Source organism: Mesoplodon densirostris, chromosome 11 (assembly GCF_025265405.1).
Source record: "Mesoplodon densirostris isolate mMesDen1 chromosome 11, mMesDen1 primary haplotype, whole genome shotgun sequence".
NCBI classification, from domain to species: Eukaryota; Metazoa; Chordata; class Mammalia; order Artiodactyla; family Ziphiidae; genus Mesoplodon; species Mesoplodon densirostris.
In genome coordinates this window covers 96,732,118-96,759,227 of record NC_082671.1, presented here as the reverse complement: position 1 = coordinate 96,759,227, position 27,110 = coordinate 96,732,118, and the positions used below count along the sequence as shown (strand labels likewise).

The 27,110-nt window shown below is 37.4% G+C and overlaps 1 protein-coding gene across 3 annotated transcripts in view; it reads left to right on the top strand.

Moving 5' to 3' along the window:
- The window catches only part of TMTC2 (transmembrane O-mannosyltransferase targeting cadherins 2), a 423,341-nt gene that overhangs the window by 262,683 nt on the left and 133,548 nt on the right, over window positions 1-27,110 (top strand). For all 3 annotated transcript variants that reach the window (XM_060112322.1, XM_060112321.1, XM_060112324.1), the window contains 3 exons: window positions 18,115-18,200; window positions 18,659-18,843; window positions 19,924-20,002. In XM_060112322.1, coding sequence (XP_059968305.1) covers window positions 18,115-18,200; window positions 18,659-18,843; window positions 19,924-20,002 — 350 coding nt within the window. The remainder of the gene's footprint in view (window positions 1-18,114; window positions 18,201-18,658; window positions 18,844-19,923; window positions 20,003-27,110) is intronic.

Below are 27,110 nucleotides of genomic sequence, written 5' to 3'. Positions count from 1 at the left end.
ACTGATTTCTCTTTATAGAAACACATTATTTAAATGTGTCTTTTAGTAATTTTCAGTTCTAATTTGTAGACTTCCTGTAACATTACCATGTCTAAAGGAAAAGTGGATGAACTAAGTATATAAGTGTAGCCTTTATTGAGAATATTTTCAAAAGTAAAAATTAGTGATTATTTGAAACTAGGGCAAATTAACCATGCTTAATGATTTCATCAACCATTTATATGCATTTGAACAATGTGAATTATTGAGTATATTTTAGCATTAAATTATCCATTCTTGAGTTTTGGCCATGCTACACTATATTCTAGAAATTTGGCCAAGCCTGTCTTGTCAAAATGCCAAGATAGATTAAGGCAAGAGAATTAATATGTGATGACCTGGACATCTGTAGGATGTAAAGAGGAAGTCAGAAATAATTTAATTTAATAACACATCCAGGTCAATTAAAGAAAAAGCACAAGATGAAAGGTTTTTTTTTTTTTTTTTTTTTTTTTTTTTTTTACGGTACGCGGCCTCTCACTGTTGTGGCCTCTCCCGTTGCGGAGCACAGGCTCCAGATGTGCAGGCTCAGCGGCCATGGCTCACGGGCCCAGCCACTCTGCGGCATGTGGGATCTTCCCGGACCGGGGCAGGAACCCGTGTCCCCTGCATCAGCAGGCAGACTCTCAACCACTGCGCCACCAGGGAAGCCCCCGATGAAAGATTTTTATTGCAAGTTTTATAGTGTAAAGCATCATATGTAATTATTAGTTCAAATTACAAATTGTAGGTAACATGAAGGCTCATTTTACAGCATTCAAATATCTAGTGAGTTTTTGCAAGTAGTTTGAGGGAAGAAACAATCAGTTTATGTGCGTGGGGTGCTTAGTTGCCTGGGGTGATCAGTCCCAGAGCAACCTACTTATATAATAAAAACACAGAGGGCCTCCCTGGTGGCGCAAGTGGTTGAGAGTCCGCCTGCCGATGCAGGGGATACGGGTTCGTGCCCCGGTCTGGGAGGATCCCATATGCCGCGGAGCGGCTGGGCCCGTGAGCCATGGCCGCTGAGCCTGCGCGTCCGGAGCCTGTGCTCCGCAACGGGGGAGGCCACAACAGTGAGAGGCCCGCATACCGCAAAAAAAAAAAAAAAAAACAACACAGAGTAGAGTGACAGAGTTCCCCTGTGGTAGTAGTGTTTTCATGGGATTTCCCCCACTGTACTATCACAGGTGCTAGAAGGACTCAGAGTCCAGTCAAATCTGCATGAGAGTCATAAGTCTGTTCGGTAAGCATATGTATCCATGTGTTAAAAACATTCAATTTATAAGAACATCAGGCTAAAGAGTATTGGATGGATTAATTTATAATGATATTAGTCTAAGACAGCCTGATGCTATGAAACCTCTTGGCTGAAGCTCTTCCTTCCTTGGAAAGTGCTGGAATAAGTGCTATTGGCATTTGCCTCTGTAAATCCCCATTTACAGACCTTTCTTCCAAGTCACACCACTTCTCTTTCATGCAGACTTTTACATTTTGTACTCAGTGGTTGTGTTAACATAGTTAAACAAGTAAGCGCTTCATACCTGCTAGCTTCATGGCTATCTTCTTTCCACAGTTCATTTTTTGAACACTGGTTCTCTGATTCATTGTGAGTTGATTTTACAGTTTAGCTTTCAAGGTGAAATCTGTTTTCTTGCAACTCTAAAACCCCCAATGCTGATAACACCTACGTCAAACATCACTAATTTTCACCCATTTATGAGATGTAATGACCAATTATAAAGTTTGATTAATACTGATTATACTTTCTGAGTACATTTGTACATTTGAACACATTTGTAAGTCCCTGTATTGGAAATAAGGATTCATTAATTCATTCAACAAGTATTAGTGCCTTCAGAGTGACAGATATTCTATTAGATGGTAGGAATAAGCTGACAAAGAAAGTATAGTTTCTGCCCTCAAGTAGCTTGAAGTTTGGATTTAAAAATATGTTAAGTAGGGCTTCCCTGGTGGTGCAGTGGTTGAGAGTCCACCTGCTAATGCAGGGGACACGGGTTCGTGCGTCGATCCGGGAAGATCTCACATGCCACGGATCTGCTGGGCCCGTGAGCCGTGGCCACTGAGCCTGTGCATCCAGAGCCTGTGCTCCGCAACAGGAGAGGCCACAACAGTGAGAGGCCTGTGTAGTGCAAAAAAAAAAAAAAAAAAAAAAAAAAAAAATATATATATATATATATATATATATATATATATATATATATATATGTTTAGTAATAAAGTAATATTTCTTCTAAGGGAGAGATGCTTGTATTATTATGAGAAGGCAGGGACTTAACTCAGGCTGGAGAAAAAGGAAGAATAAGAAAGACAAGAGGAATCACACTTGAAAGACAAATGAACAAGGTTGTTTAGGGGGAAAATTGTACAGTTTTGGCTACGTAAGTTTCAGATGACTATTGGGCATCCACTAAGCAACTAGAACGTGTTTCTACCACTCGTGAGAGCATTCTGAGGTAGAGGATGTGGATTTTGGAGTAATTATCTAAGTGTGTAAATTGAAACTGACTGTCAATAATTGTGTGTGTGTGTGTATATGTAATATGTATAAGGATAAAGGAAAGAAGGACCATGGATGGAATCCTGGGAAATACCAATATTGAAGGAGCTTGGTAGAGCAAGTGGAACCATAAAGTGTGCTCAAGGAGGAGGCAAGAAGCCCAGGGTACTTTGATGCCATTGAAGCTGATGGATAGGACAGTAAGAAGGGAGAAAATGGCCAAAGATCATGTACTATAGAGAAGTTAAGTATTTCTATGAGGTTTTTGTGTCCCTGTGGGGGAAAAAACATAGTGGCATCAATCATGGGTCTAGAAACTTGGAAATATTATTCACTTCTCCTGAATGTAGTAGAGAATAACATTTTGCTATCACAAAGCTACAAGATATCCTAGAGAATAATTTTATCCTATGAAATCCATGGACACGATGACCAAAGAATTGAAATTCACACTAGGAGCTCCTTAGGGACTGGGGATGTAATTTACTTATGTCTTTATTTCTAGCACATAGTGAAGTCCTTGACACCTTCTTGGTACTAACAAGTGCTTTTGGATAGAAGTGAATTAAACCACTTATTATTTCACACTCATTTCTTTTATAGCAATGGAAACTACACATTGTGGTACTGGTGTCTAGGATTGCTTGCTGGAACTAACCGTTAAACTTTGCCCTCCCCATTGCAACCCAAAGTAAAATTGAGGGAAATCAGAATCCTTTTAGAAATTGGAGCCTGGCAAAGAGAAAGAAGGAGATTAAGTCATTCCTAAGCTTGTTTGTGTTATAGGTTTTCTATTATAAATGTAGTTTTAAAATGGCATTGTGTGGGTCATGCTTTTCCATGTAGAAATACTCATTCAAGATTAACTGTATAGAGAGAGTTAAACTATTTTCCATGTTGGAAAAATGATGAAAGACATTTTTCTGAAATCTCATTAAAATGGCCTTTAATTTCATAGTCATTTTTATCCAGAGCACTGCAGGTAAATTTGAAGACATGTATTAGAAAGCATATAAAAGAGGTTTATTAAGAAATTCATAATTGCATCCTGTTTTCATGCCTTTTGTTTGGCTTAACTTTAAAACTGATTGAAAGTTGCTCAAATGGCCAGAAGCATTTTTGTTGTTCTTCCTAAAATGATGTTCATATGGAAAGTGCAGGCTCATAAGCAGCAGAATTTCAAATAAATTAATTTCAGTTTTCTCAGAAGGAGGTTTTGCACTATGAAAAAAAAAGTGTCTTTTTTCCTCTACTCCTGAAAAAAATGAACAGATGTAAATTTGTTATTTGAGTAGTTCCAACCAGTCCTCTGCAGATTTCCAATTACTATGACTTAAGAATTATTTCCTAGATACACCAGGAAATACAGTAATATTGTCTTCCATTTAATTTATTTTTTCTCTTACACAAAACGTAACTGATTTTGCCTGTGTTTTGGAGAAGTTGCTTAAAGTATAATTGAAGTTGGAGGCCACCTGGGTATTCAGATGATGAATTTTAAAAATTAATATCTTGTCATCTGCTGCTTATTTTTCTCTTATATGTTATTCATATAAATATGTACTAAATTATTACTGTGGCTAAATTATATCTCATATCCCTCCTTTCAATTCTTCGCTCCAAACATTGCATGGGGCTCCCCAGATGCGCTATTTAAACTGCAGCCCCTCCACTGCTCTCACACTCCTGTTCTCCTTTACTTAATTCCTTTTTTTTACATCACATTTATCACCTTCTAGTGAACTTTATAATTTCCTGTTTAGCTCTATATAATGGTATTAAAATAAATACAAATGTATAGTTTATTTTTTATATTGCTAACCTGTAAGCTCCCTGAAGACAGGGTTTATATATATGTCTCCTAAGTGCCTAGCACAGTGCTTAGCTCACAGAAACAAGCTCGATAATTATATGTTGTATGTATATTTATATGTGCTTTCCATGATTAGGTACATCCATTTTCCTTAAGCTCTTTGTGTGTGAAGAGTGCATCAAGGATAATTTCAGAGACTTGCCTCCCTGCTTTTTCTTTCTTCCTCCGTCCCTGTTTACCTCTGTAGAATCAGAGACCGAAGGATGCCCTTTCTCTTTACTCCTCCATTGCTTGCAATTACAGTGCCCCTAAGTTGACTTTGCCCCAGGCACCCTTGTAGTTGGAAATGACTGGATAGGGGTTGGATGAATGGCAAGAAGGAGGAGTGATCCCATCTTGCAGTTCTGATAATAAGGAGAACGCTGTGAGGAAACGCTCGCCAATCATCTAGAGAAGATCCAACCTGGTCAGTGTAACCACATCTCATCATCAGACTCAGAAAATGACAGGCAGACACTTTCTTAGAGAATAGAAATTTCAAGTTAGGGGATTAATCTGAGCTGTCCTGAAGTCTAAAGGTAGTCCAATTTTGAACGCCATTTATATTCTGTGAATAGCCTTTGGTTTTTCGTTTTAATGACTGTGTGTGTGTGTGTGTGCGCATGCATGCATGCATGTGTATCCTCTGTATCTTTGCCTAATTCATGTAAAATTCTCAGAAAATTCGCTAACTCCTCAAAGACCAGATTTCGGGGTGGGTGCAGACCTGGGATGCCAAATGAGTACTCAGTCTCCTGAAACTCAGGGTTGAAGAAGAGAGTGGAACTGTAATCAAAAGCAACAACTGACATCGAGGCAAGATGAGCAAGCTGGCCAATTTCTAGACCCTGTTCTAAAAAAAGTAATGGGAAGCATTCAGAGGTGAGAAGTTTCTCTGGGAAGGGCCAGTACCTTTATAAAATATGAGGGTGGAGTCAACAGAAAAGATAAGAAAATAAAAAGCAAGTGGTGCTGAAAGTATTCACCCATTTTTCTCTTCATTGAGCACCTCAATCCCCAACTTTCCGTCATTCCGTTCAAATCTTCTAGCACTCCACTAGCTCTTACTCCTTGTCTCCAGCCACTAATTTGCCTCTGGTTCCCACTGCTAGGACCTGTAAAGGATGCCTCCTGACACAAATAGATCCTTGCTCTCTCGACCCTTGAGTTGGGTGAAGGGACATCTCTTCTCAGCACCAAAATTCAACCTGCAAGGGCAGTTTTAGGAACATTGTTATAAATGGTGTTTTCTTTCAATTCTTCAAGTACTGCAGGATAAGCCCATGAGTGAATTGTTTCTAGGTTGTAAAATCTATTCCAGGCCAAAAGAGATAGACTAAGACTTTCATTTTTGGAACTGCTCATGCCTGTTCTTAAGTTAGAAACTGCCGGTTTGACCTAACACCTATTCCTGCTGGTCTGTGAGATACATGATACCTTTTCCTCTTTCATAATTTATTGCTTCAACAGCAGACTTTTGTTAGAGACCTGCTGTTAAGGGACAAAGAAAACACCCACTTTGTTGAACATTTATGTTAAAAGTGAGTGCATTGCACTAAATCACTGTGTGCCCATGGGAACATCTCTAACCCAAATTATAACCATATCTGTGATGGAATCAGGCCCTGATTTTTTTTTCTTTTTTGGTAATATTTTTTTGAGTGTGTTGATTCCTGTGGAATTCACAAATGTTCGTTTTTTTTTTTTTTTTTTCCCCAGTGCCTGAACAAACTAGTTTTAAGTTAGGTTTCCTTCTGTGGACTTCCACAGTGCATCAGACTGTATCATGGTACCCTGTACACAACTTTGTTCCTGCTTTTTAAATTATCTCTCTTTTCTGCCAGTCATTAAAATCTCTATAATGGCACTTTCAAAATATATTTTGAATGAATGAATGAACAAATCAAAGTCTAATTACATTGACTTTTACTGAGCAGGTCAAGCTTTGGCCTACTCCTGTATCCCAGCTTGGGGTTCCTCCACAGTGATTGTACACCATCCAACTGATAAATGTCTCTCCTTCAAAAAATGGCATAATAATTAGTCATCGATTTTGGATAGCCCCTGTAAATAGCAAAGAATAAAAGCAATCTGTATATAGGTTTAAAGTTCCATCACTGGTGGTCAATGCCTTTAATTTGTGTTAGGTATGCTTTAGTTCTTAATTTTGCTTGTTTTAAATCACAGAATTCTCTTAGAGAATGAGGAAATATTTGAAAGAGATTTGACTATGGTCCCAGGAAATATATGTAGACCTACCTGAATAACATTTGTTTTTGTGGGGAGAAAAGGAATGGGGAAAAGGGAAAAGTTTCATTTTTTAAAAAATTTCACACCATGGAGGCAGCTTTGTGAAATATTAAGGGCATGGGTTTTGGCATTAAACAGACTTGGATTCAGATCTCCCATTTATTGGTCCTGCACTTGGTCAAATTGCTTAATCCTTATTCTTCACCTGCAAAATTGGGCTCTGATATCACCTAGTGTTGTAGCAAGGATTAAATAAAGTTCCTGGAAACTTGATATAATTGTGTAATAATAAAAGCTAAAGAGTTTGTTAGCTGTTAATTTCATTCAGTTTCTAACAGCTCACAGCTCTCTTGTGTGAGGATATTGCTTACACTCACTGGTAAACATTTCCATTAAGAGAAGTAGGTCTTGAGCACAAGAATAACTCAGGGAAACCCCTTTATAAGTTGCATTAATCAGAGTCTCCAGAGAAACAGAACCGATAGTGTGTGTGTGTATGTATATAGTAAAGAGATTTATTGTAAGTCATTGATTTATGAAATTATGAAGGTTGAAAAGTCTCATGATCTGCCCTCTGCAAGCTGGAGGCCCAGGAAGGATGGTGGTGTGACTCAAAGACCAAGAGCCTGGTGTAAATTCCAGTCTGAGTCTGTAAGCCTGAGAACCAGGATCACTGAGGGAAGATCAGTGTCCCAGCTGAGACAGAGAGAAAGAAATCTTCCTATTCTCTTTTTTGTTCTATTCAGACCCTCAACAGATTGGATGATGCCCACCTACAATGGGAAAGTCAGTATGCTTTACTCTGTCTGCTGAATACAATACTAATCTTCCTGAAACATCCCCACAGACGTACTCAGAAATAATGTTTAACTAGTCTTCTGGGTATCCTATGATCCAATGAAATTGACACATAAAATGAACTATCACACCAAGTATATTGGTTATGATGCATTTCTTGGTGAAGTTGACTTGACATTGGAGGCTGTAGTTCACCCACCTTTGAAGCAAATCCAAGATGTTTATATATTGGGATGGGCATGTATAAATACAGAAAGAGAGAAGAGAACTTTGTTGATACCGAAAATGGAAAAGCACTGGGTGTATAAGCAGGAGAGAGAGGGCAATTATAAATGCTTAAACTAAGAACAGGTACATATTCCCAGTGGACTAATATGGGAAAGACATGGAAAGGCATGTGACTTGAAGCCTGGCAGCTCTGAATTTGAGTCTCATCTTAAGACTTTCCAGTTGTGTTATCATGGACAAGTTGTTTAATTTCTATCTCTGATGTTTTTATATCTCTAAAGTAAAAAGAGTAATAATATTTGAAATTGCTAATTTTAATTATGAAAAGAAATAATATGGAAAACACACATGGAGTGTTAATTCTCTTTCTTCCTATTAAGTACTGTTTTTTAACTAGGAAAGTATATTCACACCTATTATTATTGTATGACATGTAGAGGAAAATATAGCTGTAATTATATATTCGGAAGACAGGTATAAAGTGAATTATTCATATATTAATATACAATGTAGTCTGTGTATCCCAGATCCAACAAAATTAGCTATGTGGATTTGAGTAGCCATTCTGATTTTGGGGCTCCTTATTTGTAAAATGGGGATTATACCTTTATAGGTTTATTGAGAGAATTGCATAAGATAATAATCATGAAGCATTTTGTTCAGGACCTGTTACAGAGTAGAAGTGGACTTATATGGGATAAAGGCTTATTTAGATGTCATAGTCCAGGCTCTAACTCAGAAGAAGTATCTTCGTAATGAATGCTCCATTTAACTGAGTCTTCATTTATTTTTCAGACATGGTACTATAGTGAGGATACATTTCTCTTTCTTTAGACCCTGAGCAAAAACTAATTTTAAAATATAAAAGCTACAACTTGTTCTTTTTCCCCCTAATATGAATTGATGAGGTTTTTAGTAATGTGTTGGAAATATAAAAACAGTTTTTTGATTGGATGACTACTGCCCCATATTTGATAGGTTAGAATAAAAAATAATCATCTTTATGAAATAGCATGTCATTACTGTACTTCATTCAGTTGTCAAAGTCTAAACAAAATCCAATTTAGAACAAATAAACAGGTCTGTGTCAAAAGAAAGATACCAGAGAGGAGGCTTAACTGTATTTTCTGAAACTGTATTACTTGGCAGTTCTGTGACACTTAGAAGTGATAACCAGTGAAACGGGTTTCAGCTTTGGGGAGCTATGTAATAGAATCATGTGTGCGCATCTGTCTAGTTCACGTCACATGATTGTTGTCTTTTGCTCCATCTCCATTTCCATTCTTCTTCATGCAATAAAAGTATGGAGTGGGGAAACAACTTGCTCATTACTCAGCTCAGTGGGATTTAACCTTTTCAAGAAGTGACATCTTTTTATTTCACTCAGAGTACATACAGTATATAATTATCATGTATAATAACTTAGCAGTAGTTTAAAATTAGTATCCAATTAAATTATGCTTTTTGTAACACACATATTATTATTCTAATAAATTGAAATTGTGTGTTTTAAGTAAAAAGTTAACTATTTATATTCCCTTTCTCTCTTAGTGCTTTTCTAGTTTAATTAAAAGAAAAGGAGAGAAGGAAAGTTGAGTTTATGATTTGAGAAAAAATATATGAGTAGAGAGAATTCTTTTGCATGGTCCTCAAATACAAAATCTATTATCCTAGGGTGACCTGAAAGCCATAGATGTGCCATGTGAGACCAGAAAATTTATATAACTTTGTCTCTGGGATCTCCCATGAAACTCAAATTCAATCACTTATATCTCACTTATATCTTTTTTCTGAGATTAAAATCCTACCTATTTCTATTTCATGTGATAATTCCTATGAATCTGCTTCTTTCTAGTTATTTGAGGATTGAGAGGATTAACTAAAATGCTTTTATATTAAAAAATGCTACTAATGTCATCACTCTTTTGGGCAAAGAGTGAAAACTCTGACCACTCTGATGTCTAGACATTTAATTTAAGAGTTCCAATTTCATGCCCCTATTACACTCTAAAATTATATAAGTTTAATTGAATATTTTAATTGCAAATTTCATACTTGGCAAATTGCATCATCTGGTTATCACTCAAAACCAGACAACACATACTTTGTATTCATTCAAATATAATTAATAGAAGTTTTCCTTAAAATTCTCTATAAGAGCCATACTTGATATTACATATTTTAGTTTTTAAAAAAACAAAAGAAAAACTAAACAGTGCATGTGCTTTTATATATATATTTTAATTATATATAATTAAATATATATTATATATGCATGTATATTATATATAATATATATTTTTATTTTTATATATATTATGTATATATTTATATATTTTTAAATTTATATATATATATTTAATTTTAAATTTTTATTTTATTTATTTTTTTATACAGCAGCTTCTTATTAGTTATCCATTTTATACATATTAATGTATATATGTCAATCCCAATCTCCCAATTCATCACACCACCACCCCCTGCCACTTTCCCCCCTTGGTGTCCATATGTTTGTTCTCTACATCTGTGTCTCTATTTCTGCCCTGCAAACCGGTTCATCTGTACCATTTTTCTAGGTTCCACATACATGCATTAATACACGATATTTGTTTTTCTCTTTCTGACCTACTTCACTCTATATGACAGTCTCTAGATCCATGCACATCTCTACAAATGACCCAATGGAATATTACTCGGCCATAAAAAGGAATGAAATTGGGTCATTTACATGTGCTTTTTTATCGGTAGAGAAGAGATAAGAAAGTAAGTGATAAGAAATCCCAAACAGCATTAGCTTAAACTAATTAAACTTGTATTCTCTGTACAGAGAAGTCCAGAGGTGTGCAGTCCCAGGGTCATGGGAAATTTTTATAAAGGGCTCAGTTTCCTGGGCTCCTTTCAGTTTGCTCTCTACCATCTTCAGAACAGGGCTTTTCTCTACCATCCTCAGAACTGGGCCTCCACCTGTAGTCAGCAGGACAGAGGAAGGGTAAGGGAGAACATGCTCCCTCCTCTTTGAGGACTTTTCCTAGAGGTCCTCTGGCTACTGTGCTTTCATTTCATTGGATAGAATTTAGTCACATGACCAAGACTCCTGTGCTGATTGATTCTGGTTCTTTGTATATATTCAGTGGCTTGTGCATATTAGATACTTAATTTCTAAGCTCTTGTGTCACCCTAAACCTTGGCATTACTGCAGTTGATTCAAGTAGTAGTAATTTATTCGTTTTACTTACAGCTTCTGTTTTTAAAAAGGACTTTGAGTTTCATTCCATTTACTGCTGGGATAGTCACTTGAGATTTTTGCCTGATACCTATTTTATTAAGCAAGATTTGGGGGCATTTGTGTGTTATGAGTTTGACATGCTGTTAATCATCACTTCTGTCTGATAATAGAGATTAACGATTTGTGTTTCCAAATATCCTACTATGAACATAGACTAAAACTAGGCATTAATCTTGGAAAAACAGAAGAAATGCAACTGTAATGCCATTTCACAATTAAATTATATAAAATCTCATTATTAGAGTCATTAGCTAAATTAGCAAAATCAATTATTAAATTTGAATTAATGCAAAGTTTGAATATGATGCCAAGCCAATGCCAATTAATTTCAGTTGGGAAATTTCAGAGGCATGAATACCTTAGGAAAACATTGAACATCTAAAACATATAATGTCTTATCTCTGAGGAAAGAAATCTTAGTTTCAGAGTACCTACATGTGTTAAAGGATAATCAAACAAAATAAAATTCAGAAAAAAAGTCTCAATTTAACATGAACATGATGTTTTTGTTAGTATTTGGACCTTAGGGTTTATCAATTATTTTGTGAACCATTGCCTGTAAACATTAAGCTATCTGATTTATTTTGATGACTAAGAATTTTTGCCCAGGGAATAACCAAACAACTTATTTCTGAAATATTCTCAATAATATAATCTTAATTTTAAGTTGTTTTAGCTTTTCAGTTTCCAGAAGGCTTCTAACATAGCATCATTTAATTTCCATGAAGCTTGCTGTTACTGCTACTGGTAGATTAAAATGCTATCCTCTGTAACTTTGAGTTTTCATAAGCATGGTGGCCTGATCTGTCTGGAACTCCATTCCCTGCATGCTTGCCTTCCCTACAAACCTCACCTGACCTGTCATCGTGGAAAAGTATCCCTTTTGTGGGTTCCCAGAACACTTTAGGCTTCATTTACACTGTATTGTGTGTGCTTGATCGTCTGTCTTCATGAGATAGTTCATTCAAAAAATATTTACCTATTGTTTGGTAATCTTATTCTCAATGTTTAATATGGTGTAGGAGTGCCACAAATTATGCTTTAATGAAATTGAAAAAAGAAACAAAGCTACTATCCTTTAGTATTTCCCTAGTCTTAACAGCTCATGGCTCTGTAAACCGCATCCTGTTTCACCCATGTTCTGAGTAAATGTCCGCTTAGTTTACTGCAATTCATATTCTTGAAAACTATACTTTTCTTCTGTTTACTGCCATACATATTCTTGAAAAGTATACTTCTGCTGATGTGCTTTATTAATACCAATTTTCGAACATGTCAGATTTCAATGATTTTTAAAGACCTTTGTTTGAACTTGAGGCAAAAGGTAGCTTTACTTGAAGATTTGTATGTTTTGACAGTTCTGTATTGAGGGCAACCTCCTACAAAGAGCCACTGACATTTTGTTTGTAGGTACTGACAGCAGTGGGAAAGGGCATGCGTTTTAAAATAATCTAGAAAATTTATTTTTTTTGCCTTTTTAAATAAAAAGTAGAAATGATGATAGATTAGATTTTTATTGAAAAAAATAATGTATTCCCTGTAGTTTGCTTTTTTACATTCTATATTCTTTACATAGTTCATGTATGTGGTTGGCAAGGACATGAGGACCTTATGTTCTGAACAGAGGTGTTGCAGTTAGTATGTATGAAATGCTAAATGTGGTTTCTCAACCTCAGCACTATTGACATTGGGGGCCAGATACATCTTTGCTTTGGGGGGCTGTCTTGTGTGCCAGATAAATCTTTGCTTTGGGGGGCTGTCTTGTGTCTTCTAACATGTTTACATATTTAATGGCATACCTGGCCTCTACCCACTAGATGCCAATAGCATCCACCCAGTTGTGACAACCATAAACGTCTCCAAACATTGCCCAGTGTCCCCTGGGAGACAAAGTCACCCCTGGTTGAGAAACATTGTACTAAAAAATGCTCCCCTTCTGTCTCTGTCAATATTTAGAATCAGCTGGGGATTGGTCTGCCTGTTTACACGTAATGTTTGCATTGAACTCTGTCCAGTCCACTGTTACCATGGGTTTGACTGGTTTTCATTTATCAAGTATCAGGAGTATTGTGATTTTTTTTTTAATGGTATTTTAGAGAAAGGGTTGTTAGGGGAGATTGGGGTAAAGATGGGCAAAACTTTTACAAGAAAAAGAAATTCTATACACTTAATGGTAATTCCTAGAAAATGGTCAAAATCAGGTTAAAAAAAAAAAGCTGAAAGGATTTAAGGGAGGGCATTTTGTTGTTTTTTTCTTGAAGTAAAGTGGTCTTCTGGAATTTAAGTGTTACAGTGAATAGTACTTTCTGTATCCAGATGTGTTTTCTTCCTTTGACTATAACAAGTATTTATTCTTTCTGTTTCTCCAATTTGTATTCTTCACTGGCTGCTTAATTTCAGTGACTGTGGTTCTGAAAGATAAATCACTGGGAGAGAAATATGAGAAGTAAAAGATTTGAATCTATTAAAATACACTATAATATATCCACCTACACACAGATACATAAAAGTGACCCAACCATTTATTATTTAGAGATCAATAACAATTTTTTCAATTTCTCCCCCAAAAGACACTTTGAATTCCCATTGATGTATAGCATGGGCCCGTTTCCTTAATTGTAAAGCAACTTCACATAATATGGATAAAACTATTTCTTATTAGATTCTAGCTTGATGGTATATTAAAATGTGTTGTTGTCGGCTTCCCTCGTGGCGCAGTGGTTGAGAATCTGCCTGCTAACGCAGGGGACATGGGTTCGAGCCCTGGTCTGGGAGGATCCCACATGCCACAGAGCAACTAGGCCTGTGAGCCACAACTACTGAGGCTGCGCGTCTGGAGCCTGTGCTCCGCAACAAGAGAGGCTGCCATAGTGAGAGGCCCACACACCGCGATGAAGAGTGGCCCCCGCTTGCCACAGCTAGAGAAAGCCCTCGCACAGAAACGAAGACCCAACACAGTAAATAAATAAATAAATACATACATACATAACATAAACTCCTACCCCCAACATCTAAAAAAAAAAAAAAACAAGAATAACAGCTGATATTATTTTTTTTTAAATGTGTTGTTGTTTCTAATATACATAGAAACCAGAAGATTTTATTGACATGATCAGCATGTAAACAAACTGTGTCATCAATTTTAAACAGCTGTGGAAAAGCCTTTGGTATGAATGGTCTATTAAAATACAGATCCTCCTTTACAATCAGATTGCTGGGCTTGAACTGTGGCACACTTCTTGCTAGTTGTGTGTCCTCTGGTATGTTGCAGAACTTTTACTTGCCCCAGCTTCATCATCTGTAAAATGAGACTTGTAATAATAACCTACCTCATAAGGTTATTGATGAGTAATAAGTTAATATATGTAAATTAAGTTAATATATGTAACACTGTAAGTGCCAAATGGGTTTAGCTGTTGTTGTTGCTCTTATTATTACAACCACAACTATTACAACGTGAAGGGTTTCTATCTTTCTATCCAGTCTTCAGTAAAATAAAGAATGGGTTCTATAAATGTGGAAAACTGCAGTAATAGAAGCCTCGTTGTTACAGTGCTAGAATTGACCCAAATTCATCCTGAACTGTCAAAATGGCATTTGGATTCCTTTTCAGAGCATTAATTCAAATTCATATTATCCAAAATCTGAAGAATTTTAGAGCAAAAGGAAACATAACCTAGTATATATGCATCTAGACTTGACTTATCTTCTCTCTCCTCTTCTTTTTTTCTTTTAGAAAGAGCATGGGATTTAGTATCAAAGAAACTGTGTTCCAGTCCTGGCTTTGCCTCTTATTAACCATAAAACCTAGGGTTAGTTGGTAAATTCTCCGTGGACCTCGCTTTCTTCCTGTGTAGTAACATGGGGCTGATGATGACACTCTTTACTGCTGGCTAACTGCTGCTTACTTTCAAGCCTCTGCCCAATGGCACTTGGACTCCGTGAACCTTCCTTTGTCCATTCCTGAGCTAGAGTGGTGTTGCTCCTCTGTGCCCTATCATAGTAATTTTCCACACCATTTATTTTCTTATTTGTCTCCCTCAATAGATCGTGCATCCCCAGGAGAGTGCATCTGTCTCGTTCACATTTGCCGTGTGCATACTAGAGCATAGTTGATGCTCAATTAAATCCTTAGCCATGAGAAATTGGTCACAATAGCCGTCTAACTTGGACTCACTCCATTGCTAACTTTATTCAGATGATACAGAGGATGATGCTCTCTAATTCAAAGAGCCACTTTATATATAATCCTGGAGACTTGGCTTGCTCCATCCCTCTGTGTGACTAGTTTCTTCCAAAGAATGAGGCAGGCTGGACCGGATTGTCTAGGTGTGGTTATCATGCTGTATTTTATGAGGTGGAAAATGACAGGACTGTAATACATCAGTATTGGGGAGCCCATGAGGCTGAATACATCATTTTCAAGGTTTATGGGCTTTAGGTACAGTTTCAAAGATATGCATTCATCTCCTCATGTTCTTTTTGTCTAGCCTAACAGCATATTTGTCCTTTAGAAATGTAATTATGTGCAGACTAATTAGTGGGCGATTGCAGTTATTTAGGTGACAGGAAAGGTAAAAAGGGCTCTGCCAGATCTGTAAAAGTGACCCTTGAGGGGCCAGAGTAAAGAGCCTTAGAAAATAAAATAAGAATTGGTAGGCTTTGGAGACTTCTTAAACCTGGGATTTTAAAGTCATGAGTGATAACCAGGTTTCTGATTTTAGCAACTGATGTAAAGGAAAGATTTTTGAGGAAAGATTTTTTTTTCTTCTTTTATCTCTTTCATTTATCTCTTTATTTTTGAGTGGGAAATATTGCTTTCAATTTTGGGATGTGTTGGTTTTGAAATTCCAGCTAATAAGCACCTAGATTGATGAGGTTGAGTAAGCTGTTGAATTTTCAACAGAGCTGGATGTCAGGAGAGAGATCACTAGTTTAGAATTGAGAACAGTCAGCGTATGAGCTGCATGTATGCATGTTGTCATGCAGAGACAGTACTTACCAAGAAAAGGAGAAAAAGACAAAGACCTGGGAAATACCAACTTCTTTTAAAGGAATATGTGAATAAAGATACACTTTTCTTCATTCTTGGAAGGATAGTCTCAGGGATAGAGAATAAGGAAGACTGGTTTTCCAGAAGCCGAGGAAACACAAGAGTTTCAGGAAGGAAGATGGGTTTAATAGTCACAGATGCTACAGTTGAGTAGGTGATTCATATAAGCAAACTATTTTGGGAGTTTGATAATTAGTGGAAATTCGATTATGACATTTCAGCAGAATTCTGGGAAAGAGCCTAAACTGGATTTAGGGGTAAATGGGATTTGAGTCATTGGACATGTGCACCACAGACTATTCTTAGAGGAAATCTGACTTTGAGGGGAAGAATGACAGTAAGAGGTAGTTAAGAGGTGGATGCAGGAATGATAAGGTGGTAGGGTTTTATCTTCCTCTCTATGCTAAGAGGCACACAAACATTTTTGTAGTCTTAAGGGAAAGAAAATTGCAATGGGGAAAAAGATTGAAGATATTGGATAAAAAGGGGCTCATGGAAGGACTTTAGTTCCTAAGGAAAGTAGAAAGACTCGGATTAAGATGGATTTCTCCTCTGATGACATTGGCCTTGTATCAAAGAAGAAACACCTCTTTATCTGAACCTCAAAGGAAAGTGACGAAGACAATTAAGGTTGTAGATATGTTTCTGAAATGAGATAATGTGTATGAGCTTAGCTAACTGGAAAGCATTTTGTCAAACTTATTTTTATAAAGAATATTATTCCCTTTTGGAAAGTATGTGAGTGTTCTTTCTCTTTATCAGTTTTACTTGCTTTTAAAGATAACTGAACTTTTTCACAGACTCTTGAATACCGCAGGAAGCTTTGTTTTTTCCTTGTTCCTAGCAACTGAAAAGTACACTTAACAGCAAAGCATATCAATTTCATTATCAAATTGTTGCTCTAAATTTTCTACAGATATGTGCATTTCTGTGTATATGTAACTGTTAATGTGGTTTGGAACAGTTTCATTTATTCAAATGGCTCTTTTAACAAATAATAGGAATAATGAGGTTAATATATGCTAATGACAGTGAGCAAACTTTAATTTCAGAGTGATTTACTTCATTATTTTTCAATCATGCCCATTAAGTAAAAAGCTGAGTCTTTTAAAATACTCTACAAAATGATAAGTTTTTATCAGTGACCTTCTCATTTTGCAAACCTACATTTTACTGCCTTTTGGAGGCCTCAGGAGCTGGCAAATGGAATCTGCAATTTGAGGTTGACGACAGTAGTACTCGGGTCCAAGAGAGGTGCCAAATGTCTGTAAGACACTTGCTGATTATACGAGAATAGGGATAGGCCAGAAAGCCCTCTGTGAGAACTTTCAGAACTCAGTCCAGTTCCTTGACACTGTATTTTCACAGGCATGATTATAATTGATTCTCACTTGTCATGAGGGCAGGGCCTGGAAATGCTGGGATAATCCATGTGGCCACGCACTGCCAAAGGAGCCTCTAGGGAGGCCCAGAGTCTGAGGGTCTGTAGACAAAAGCATGTCCCACAACAGTGAACTGAAATTCGCCCAGTGTTCTGAAATTTAAGCTTATTTGACCAAATCCAAATAATAAGGAAATACCAATGTGGTTGGTCTTCAGTCTTTGATGGAATCTGATAAGATTCTGACGCTATACTATTGATCCAGATTACCTTTTGCCTTTCAAGCAGTCATGGGCCAATATTTCCCAAACAATATGGCCAGTGGGAGAGGCGTCTCAGGTTTAAATGTATATATGTATATCAGGGCCTTAGACAGGTTTCCTTTCTGAAGTGATGAAAAACTGTGCATGCTCCAAGGAGAAATCCAGGTGGTTTGTAATTCTAGTGGGAGAGAAAAGATTGCTGGAAAAGGGAAATTTCAGTGGGGGGTAAAGAGCTTTTTGAAAATACTTCTTAATACTTTCTAATGCAACGTAAATGCAGCTGATCCCTCTCTAGTATTTTCTCTCCTGAGTAATCATTTCCTTCTATTTAGAATTTATTTTTATAGTACCTCATCATTTTTATGGCCCCATTAACCATTTTTATGTTTGAAATATAAAATGAAAATTTGATTTTATGTATAGTCATACAGTCTTGTCTCCAAATTTCTATTTTGCTCATGCAGAGGGTTACTTCTACAAGAGAACAGCAGGTTTGCAGAAGCACTACATTATTATAAATTGGCGATCGGGAGCAGGCCTACGCTGGCTTGTAAGTAATATTCAAGTCCTTTTAAAATATCCCTCCCTCCCTCCCTCCCTTCGTGAAAATGGTGACTTAAAGCCTCACAGATTAAAAAACATGGTAACTCAATTTCTGAATACTTGCCAATCAAATTATGAGACTTTAACAATTACATCTCTCTCAATTTTAATATTTTGGTGCCTGTTTATCATGTTAATATGTTAAGATAAATATAACTTTTATTCCTCTAGATATTAAGCTCAAAATATTCTGACTCCTTGAAGGCAGAGATTTTTTCAGTGATACCTGTACTTCTTACTACATTGTTGTTCTTTTGTACGTTTGTTCCCTGGGTATTTATTTCTTGGTTTTCTTTTAAAATCAGAAATAATACATAGAAACAAAACTGAAGTAAAGATAACTTTATTGTTTCCATAGTGTACATCATCTTCTCAACATTTGTATTTCCACTTGTCTCCCCTCAGCTGCATATTTAAACACCGGGATTATTCTAATGAACCAAGGAAAGACAGAAGAAGCTCGACGCACGTTCCTGAAGTGTTCTGAGATCCCTGACGAAAACCTAAAGGACCCTCATGCCCATAAGAGCTCGGTCACCAGCTGTCTGTACAACCTGGGGAAACTCTATCATGAGCAGGGACACTATGAGGTCAGGCCAAAACCTCTGCCTTATTTCTCCCCCTTGTTCTGATCTAGTCTTAATGTCTTCTACCTACGATCTCATTGTAGGGACACTGATCATTTAAGAAGCTAATAAGTGTTTTTATTAAAAGAGTTTTATGGTGAAATTCTTTTGGAAAAAAACTCTGCTTAAGCAAAACTTTAATGGATTTCTTCACTGTGAATTTCTCAGTGTAATTATGACTCCTCAGGAAAAGGAAATAACATGCATTGCAGCTCAAGCTTATTTGCTCACCATCTCTTTGATTTTACAATTCAAGACACATTATTATTTTTATCTATATCCATTTTTTGATGTTAAAAAAATACATTTTTGTACTCTGCGTATTGAGTAAATGATTGATATAAATCCTACTCGTTTCTTTTCATTCTTTTTAAAAGAATAACCCAATGAAAACTAATTTTATTGTGTTTTTGAGTTGGGGAGGGGAAAGGTGATGGAGACAGGGTCTTGGATGGGAAGTTGGGAGGTTGGCCCAGTCCTGTGTTCCCTGTCTCTCTCACGAAGCCTGCCTGCATGGGTTTCTTCTCTCCCATTCAGTATGGCTCCTCCCTCCTCAAATGACACCCACACATACTCTTACACGATGTATTAAGACTGCAACGTGAGGGTGAAAATAAAATTTTAAAAATAATTGCATTTAATGATCTCAGTAGGTCTCAGTAGCTAGAAGATTCGTTAGTTGATATTTTATTTAGATCCTACTTGATCGCCTGACTTGAAGTACCTACAGATTTTAGATGACTGTGGGTGACTTCTGGTTATTTTATTGCATAATCTATGGGAACTGAAAAATTTATATTGAGAGAACAATGGTAACATTTGACTCCTTGTTAAACTGATTTTTATATGACCTTCTTCACGGACTGGGTTGAATATTTTTATTCATGAAATGGAGGCAGTATGATATCAAAGGACGGCTTAATTATTTTCCTCTAAATACCATTTAGAAAGAACAATGGAAGATTTTAATTTGGGAAGGGTGTTGTTATTTTATTTTCAGTGAATAGCCCTATACTTTAGCTCTTTTTCTGTTTCTTAAATTAGGATGCACTTAGTGTATACAAGGAAGCAATTCAGAAAATGCCAAGGCAGTTTGCCCCACAGAGCTTGTACAACATGATGGGTAAGTAAAATAGTAATATTTTAATTGGTATTTCAGGGGCCTGTGGAAAAATTGAAACCTGTAATTCTGTTAAATGGAATTCTAATAAATCATATTGTTAATCCTCACTAACAAAAACCCTGTTCACAATTGAGTGTCACATTCAAATTTTCACAAAGCATACTTATTCTAAGAGAAATAAATGTGTTAACATAGTGATTTTCAAGAATTGGCTGGATCCCAGAGTTGTTCAAAAGGAGCTCAAAAACTGAAGTGGGTATTGAGTGTTAGCTAGACCCTAGAGATTGAAAATGATGAATAAAGTACATGTAGATTTTCATGAATTTATCAAATTTGTGATAATTTTTGATCATGTTATTTTCTTAATCATAATGTCCTCCTCAAAAATAAACATTGCTATGATGCAGAGATTCATGGTTTTGATGCTTATAAAAAAATGTGAGCAACTGAGCCAACTTGTATGGTTTTCACTGATAAAGGCTTGGATCTCAAGAGGGTTTTTTCAGGGTATTATTTTAGAGTAAAAACAATACTGTGAAGAGTGTAAATATCCTGCTACAATTATTCCTTTTTCTACATTGAATAATTAGCTTAATTTTCTTATTAATCAGAAAGTATGTACACTAGGCCATTGATTTTTCTAGGTACAAGAGGTCAAGAACTAGAATTCCTAATAAAATAATCTGCCTATTACCTGCAATTGATCCATGGCAGCCTTATAGGAAATTGTTACCACAGCTAATTCGATGGTGGACACACCTTTAAATTGCCTATTTGGTATATGATTCTTGGAAAGAATCCCTAAAGTTTAAGATGTTCTGCTGATTGATTAACTCTGCTGTTTCAAGATAAGGGGTTACTTTTGTCCTCAAATCAAATATTTCTTTTTCTCCGAACAACAAATCGCAAACTCAGATTTTCTTTTTTCATTAAACTTGGTTAATTTGCTTAGTATTTCTAGGCCTTCCTCATGCATATAAACTAAATGTGACTACATGATCTCTAGGATTATTTTATGCTTTTATATTCTGTGATTTGAGACATTTGATAGTAGCTGTATGGCTTTGAGTACACATATAAAATCCCAAGTCCTCCCAAACTAGAAAATATATGCCTGGCAAGGACACTCACTTCTACTTTTTTTTAAATAACAGAAAATTCAGAAATAGTTTAGAGCTAGAACAAGGCACAGGTCAGTAAATAGAAAAAAAAAAAAAAAAAAGATTTGGAAGAGGTTTATATTCATTCCCTGTCTCTGGGAATCCTGACATTTAGCCTGGACAGCAGTAGGGTGATTTAATGCTCGTGTTAAAGAGGACACTGGAATAGTTTTAGTTGCTGTTTCTTTTTCTCTTTGGTATAATTACTGAAAGGTAAAATCTAACTTCCTTAAATGTACTTTTGTCTTTACCCTCTTGTGAATTAAAACTGCACCTTTTACTATCTAACATTTTACCATCAATCTATCCTCTCAGGTGAAATGTACATGTCCATAAAGTGTGTACCTGGAGTATGTAGATTTATCAGTTGAATTAACTTTCTGTGTTAGTGCTGGATGGTTATTCATTTCAAAATGAATATTGAAAGAACTGTGTTCTCTAGTTTTGTCTGAGGAGGCACAGTGGTTTTAGTTTATAATTTGATTTTTAACGCTAATGCTTGGGAAGGACTTTTTCCCAATTTTCCTCAATTATCAGAGAAGATATCTTTCTTTAAATTAGGAAAGGACTCAGATCCATGACAGCAGACAGCATATGGCATCTTTATTGTTACTAGGAAGTGTGGTATTCACTATAGTTAATGATTTGAGAAAATTCATTCAATTATTTTAAGTAAATACATTTGATTGAAAATTCAGCTGGTACCTTGAAATCTGTGTCTCATGTGTTTACACAGATGCTGAGCACACACAGGCAGCAAAAGATAAGTGTATCCCTGGGGTGATTGCTTAGTCCTTTGTCTTATTTTCCATTATAGAAGGAGGGAGCCGCTTTGCCCAGACTCTGCAAAGCCCTCTAACAATTTGCAAGGGGAGAATCCCAATATAATTTATAATTCCAGATTTCTGCCATAATTATAGTGGCTGCCTTCTGTTTAATTTTATGTGACGGTCTGTCAGCTGACTAGGTTTTGTAGTTTCACTTGTTCACGAAACTATAATTTTCTCCGAGAATGAGTTCACCTCCTAATCAAATGGGTGAAATCCTCTGAGTGTTGGCTTTAACTCCTAATACATTTTGATTAGCCTCCATTTGACAAGAAAAAAAAAAATGGCCCAGGAAATAAAGCTGCCCTATCAGTTCATCATTTTCATTAGTCTGTCAACATGTGCTGATTATCCTATCAAGTTTATCAACAGCCTTGAATGTGTTTTCTAATTCTCACATTTGCATATTATTGGTGCCCTTTAGGGATCAGTGATGGATTATAACGTCTGGCTAGATTTAGCCTGCAAGTATTCATTTGTCTCACAGCTCATTCATTTACCCCTTCAAGACCACTACCCCCAAGCACTTGCATGTATATATGCAAACATTATTTATTTTCTTTTATTTGGAGGTTAGGAGACATAAAGGAATATGTATGAAAAAATACAATTATATTTGAATGTTATTATTATTTTAATGACTCAATTCATTGCAGCTGCTTAAAAAAACAAAAAACAAAAAACCAGCACTCTAGCCCTTTGCATTTTCCCTTGCCTTGAACATTTTATGAAAAACATATCACTCTATGCTGCATGCCAGTAGTTGACTTACCCTGAACATCGAATGAGCCTTTTTTGCATTTGTGTATTAATAGAAAATAACAAGTTTGATTATCGAGTATTACTTGCTTCCCAACTTATATTTTTCTATATTTTATCATAAGACTTAGTTTTTATTGTGATAATTCATAAGTAAACTTAAAAATCTATTTAAAAATACATTCTCGGGCTTCCCTGGTGGCGCAGTGGTTGAGAGTCCGCCTGCCGATGCAGGGGACACAGGTTCGTACCCCTGTCCGGGAGGATCCCACATTCCGTGGAGCGGCTGGGCCCGTGAGCCATGGCCACTGGGCCTGCGCGTCCGGAGCCTGTGCTCCGCAACGGGAGAGGCCACAACAGTGAGAGGCCCGTGTACCGCAAAAAAAAAAAAAAAACATTCTCATTATTCTCTTTGATTTCATAGGATCAAGGTGATTGAGTAACAATAATTGAGGAGTATCGTCCCATCCAAAATTAAGTGAATTTACGAGCATGTACAAATCATATTTTAAAAGACACTATATATCTTTTTTTTTTTTTTTTTTTTTTTTTTTTGCCGTATGCGGGCCTCTCACTGTTGTGGCCTCCCCCGTTGCGGAGCACAGGCTCCGGACGCGCAGGCTCCGGACGCGCAGGCTCAGCGGCCATGGCTCACGGGCCTAGCCACTCCGCGGCATATGGGATCCTCCCAGACCGGGGCACGAACCCGTATCCCCTGCATCGGCAGGCGGACTCTCAACCACTTGCGCCACCAGGGAGGCCCTATATATCATTTTTATAAACAAAAATTAAAGTTTCACCTAGGTGACAGTTAAAATTAGTAAGTTATGAAAATACATGAAATGTAAAGAGGCCAAATCACACAATAACTGTTAAAATTGCTCCTAGCCAGTTGTGGACCTCAGTTTCCTCTTGAGAGAATGGGTTGGATTCAGTGGAGATTCAGTATAGTGTGAAGTCAGATAGCCCAGGTTCACATTATGGCTCTGACACTTAACAGCTGAGTGACGTTGGGCAAATTACTTAACTGAAGCCTCAGTTTCCCCATCCATAAGGTGCTTGTAATGGTAGTGTCAGTTTGAGGATTGATTGAGATAATGAAGGTAAAGCATATTGGACCAAATGCCCAACCTAGTAAGTGTTTCATACCATTTACCTTCCGTTGTAATCATTATCCTTTCTGTGGGCTTTAAACTCCAGAAGTCACTCCTTGTGTTCTCTCTGGCAGCTCTTTTTGTATTTACCAATATAAATCTGATTTCTCTATAGATACAGTTTTGACGTACTGATGGCCTTGGAGTCACCAACGGGGATTCTGTTTAGTTCTGTCCTGTCTAGAATTGCTGCATTTTATCTCGAAGTCCATTTCCCCTTATCTCTCAACAACCACAGTCAACATCCATCTTTTATTATTAACTGCATTAACCAAAAGTGAAACAGCATGCTTAGTTAATGCCCAATTAATTTAATTCCATTAATAGAGTATTCCCTTTAAATTGAAATCGTCATATTTAGGTTAGAGTTTCTTCTCCTTTTCCTGTCATGACATATTTTTCCCCTAGACTTAGTCAAAATTATTCTTTATTTTGACACCTATTGTAGGCCTTTATTGAATCTGTTTCTCCTCTTTTCTTCTCAAATTGTAAGTGATTTTTAGAATCATAGAATGTTAGAGATGCAAGATTCATATCTTTAAAATCCTCCTAACATAATCTTTTATTTTACAAGCTAGAAATTAACACTCAAAGCGTTAGGTTGATCTGAGCCTGAACCAAGATGGCGGAGTAGAAGGACGTGCTCTCACTCCCTGTTGTGAGAACACCAGAATCACAACTAGCTGCTGGACAGTCATCGACAGGAAGACACTGGAACTCACCAAAAAAGATACCCCACCTCCAAAGACAAAGGAGAAGCCACAATGAGACAGTGGGAGGGGCACAATCACAGCAAAATCAAATCCCATAACTGCTGGGTGGGTGACTCACAGACTGGAGAACACTTATACCACAGAAGTCCACCCACTGGAGTGAAGGTTCTGAGCCCCACATCAGGCTTCCCAACCTGGGGGTGCGGCAACGGGAGGAGGAATTCCTAGAGAATCAGACTTTGAAGGCTAGTGGGATTTGACTGCAGGACTTTGACAGGACTGGGGGAAACAGAGACTCCACTCTTGGTGGGCACACACAAAGTAGTGTGTGCATCGGGACCCAGGGGAAGGAGCAGTGACCTCATAGGAGACTGAACCAGACCTACCTGCTAGTGTTGGAGGGTCTCTTGTGGAGGCAGGGTGTGGCTGTGGCTCACCGTGGGGACAAGGACACTGGCAGCAGAAGTTCTGGGAAGTACTCCTTGGCGTGAGCCCTCACAGAGTCTGCCATTAGCCCCACCAAAGAGCCCAGGTACTGGGCTTCCCTGGTGGCGCAGTGGTTGAGAGTCTGCCTGCTGATGCAGGGGACACGAGTTCGTGCCCTGGTCCGGGAAGATGCCACATGCCGCGGAGCGGCTGGGCCCGTGAGCCATGGCCGCTGTGCCTGCGTGTCCGGAGCCTGTGCTCCGCAACGGGAGAGACCACAACAGTGAGAGGCCCCCATACTGCAAAAAAAAAAAAAAAAAAAAACCAGCCCAGGTAGGCTCCAGTGTTGGGTCGCCTCAGGCCAAACAACCAACAGGGAGGGAACCCAGCCCCACCCATCAACAGTCAAGTAGATTAAAGTCTTACTGAGCTCTGCCCACCAGAGCAACACCCAGCTCTACCCACCACCAGTCCCTCCCATCAGGAAACCTGCACAAGCCTCTTAGACAGCCTCATCCACCAGAGGGCAGACAGCAGAAGCAAGAAGAACTACTGTCCTGCAGCCTGTGGAACAAAAACCACATTCATAGAAAGACAGACAAGATGAAAAGGCAGAGAGCTATGTACCAGATGAAGGAACAAAATAAAACCCCAGAAAAACAACTAAATGAAGCAGAGATAGGCAACCTTCCAGAAAAAGAATTCAGAATAATGATAGCGAAGATGATCCAGGACCTCAGAAAAACAATGTAGGCAAAGATCGAGAAGATGCAAGAAATGTTTAACAAAGACCTAGGAGAATTAAAGAACAAACAAACAGAGATGAACAATACAATAACTGAAATGAAAACTACACTAGAAGCAATCAATAGCAGAATAACTGAGGCAGAAGAACGGATATGTGACCTGGAAGACAGAATGGTGGAATTCACTGCTGTGGAACAGAATAAAGAAAAAAGAATGAAAAGAAATGAAGACAGCCTAAGAGACCTCTGGGACAACATTAAACGCAACAACATTCACATCATAGAGGTCCCAGAAGGAGAAGAGAGAGAGAAAGGACCCGAGAAAATATTTGAAGAGATTATAGTCGAAAACTTCCCTAACATGGGAAAAGAAATAGCCACCCAAGCCCAGGAAGTGCAGAGGGTCGCATACAGTATAAAGCCAAGGAGAAACACACTGAGACACATAGTAATCAAATTGGCAAAAATTAAAGACAAAGAAAAATTATTCAAAGCAGCAAGGGAAAAACGACAAATAACATACAAGGGAACTTCCATAAGGTTAACAGCTGATTTCTCAGCAGAAACTCTACAAGCCAGAAGGGAGTGACATGATGTACTTAAAGTGATGAAAGGGAAGAACCTACAACCAAGATAACTCTACCTGGGAAGGATCTCATTCAGATTTGATGGAGAAATCAAAAGCTTTACAGACAAGCAAAAGCTAAGAGAATTCAGCACCACCAAACCAGCTCTACAACAAATGCTAAAGGAACTTTACTAAGTGGGAAACACTGGAGAAGAAAAGGAACTACAAAGAGTTAGGTTGATCTGTTTAGGATTACACAGTTTGTGTTAGAACCAGTAGTTTACTGATCTAAATTTAAATGCTTTTTGTATGCAGTCCTCTGTATTGCCAAAACTGGCACATTCTTCACTATGTCAATACAGCTTATCTTTACCCATTTAAAAACCAGCATATATATCTATATGTAGATATAGATATATAGATATGTGGATATAGATATCATTCCTTGTCCAAATATATATTAAAAACCTTCTCATCTTAAAAGAATGAAACACCTACAGAATTGTGGTTTCATTACAGATGCATGAAATGCGGTATATTAAAATTCTTTTAATGTAAGTTAATTTTTTTTTGTCTTTTTTTTTTTTTTTTTTTTTTTTTGCGGTACGCGGGCTTCTCACTGTTGTGGCCTCTCCCCTTGCGGATCACAGGCTCCAGATGCGCAGGCTCAGTGGCCATGGCTCACGGGCCCAGCTGCTCCGTGGCATGTGGGATCTTCCCAGACCGGGACACGAACCCGTGTCCCCTGCCTTGGC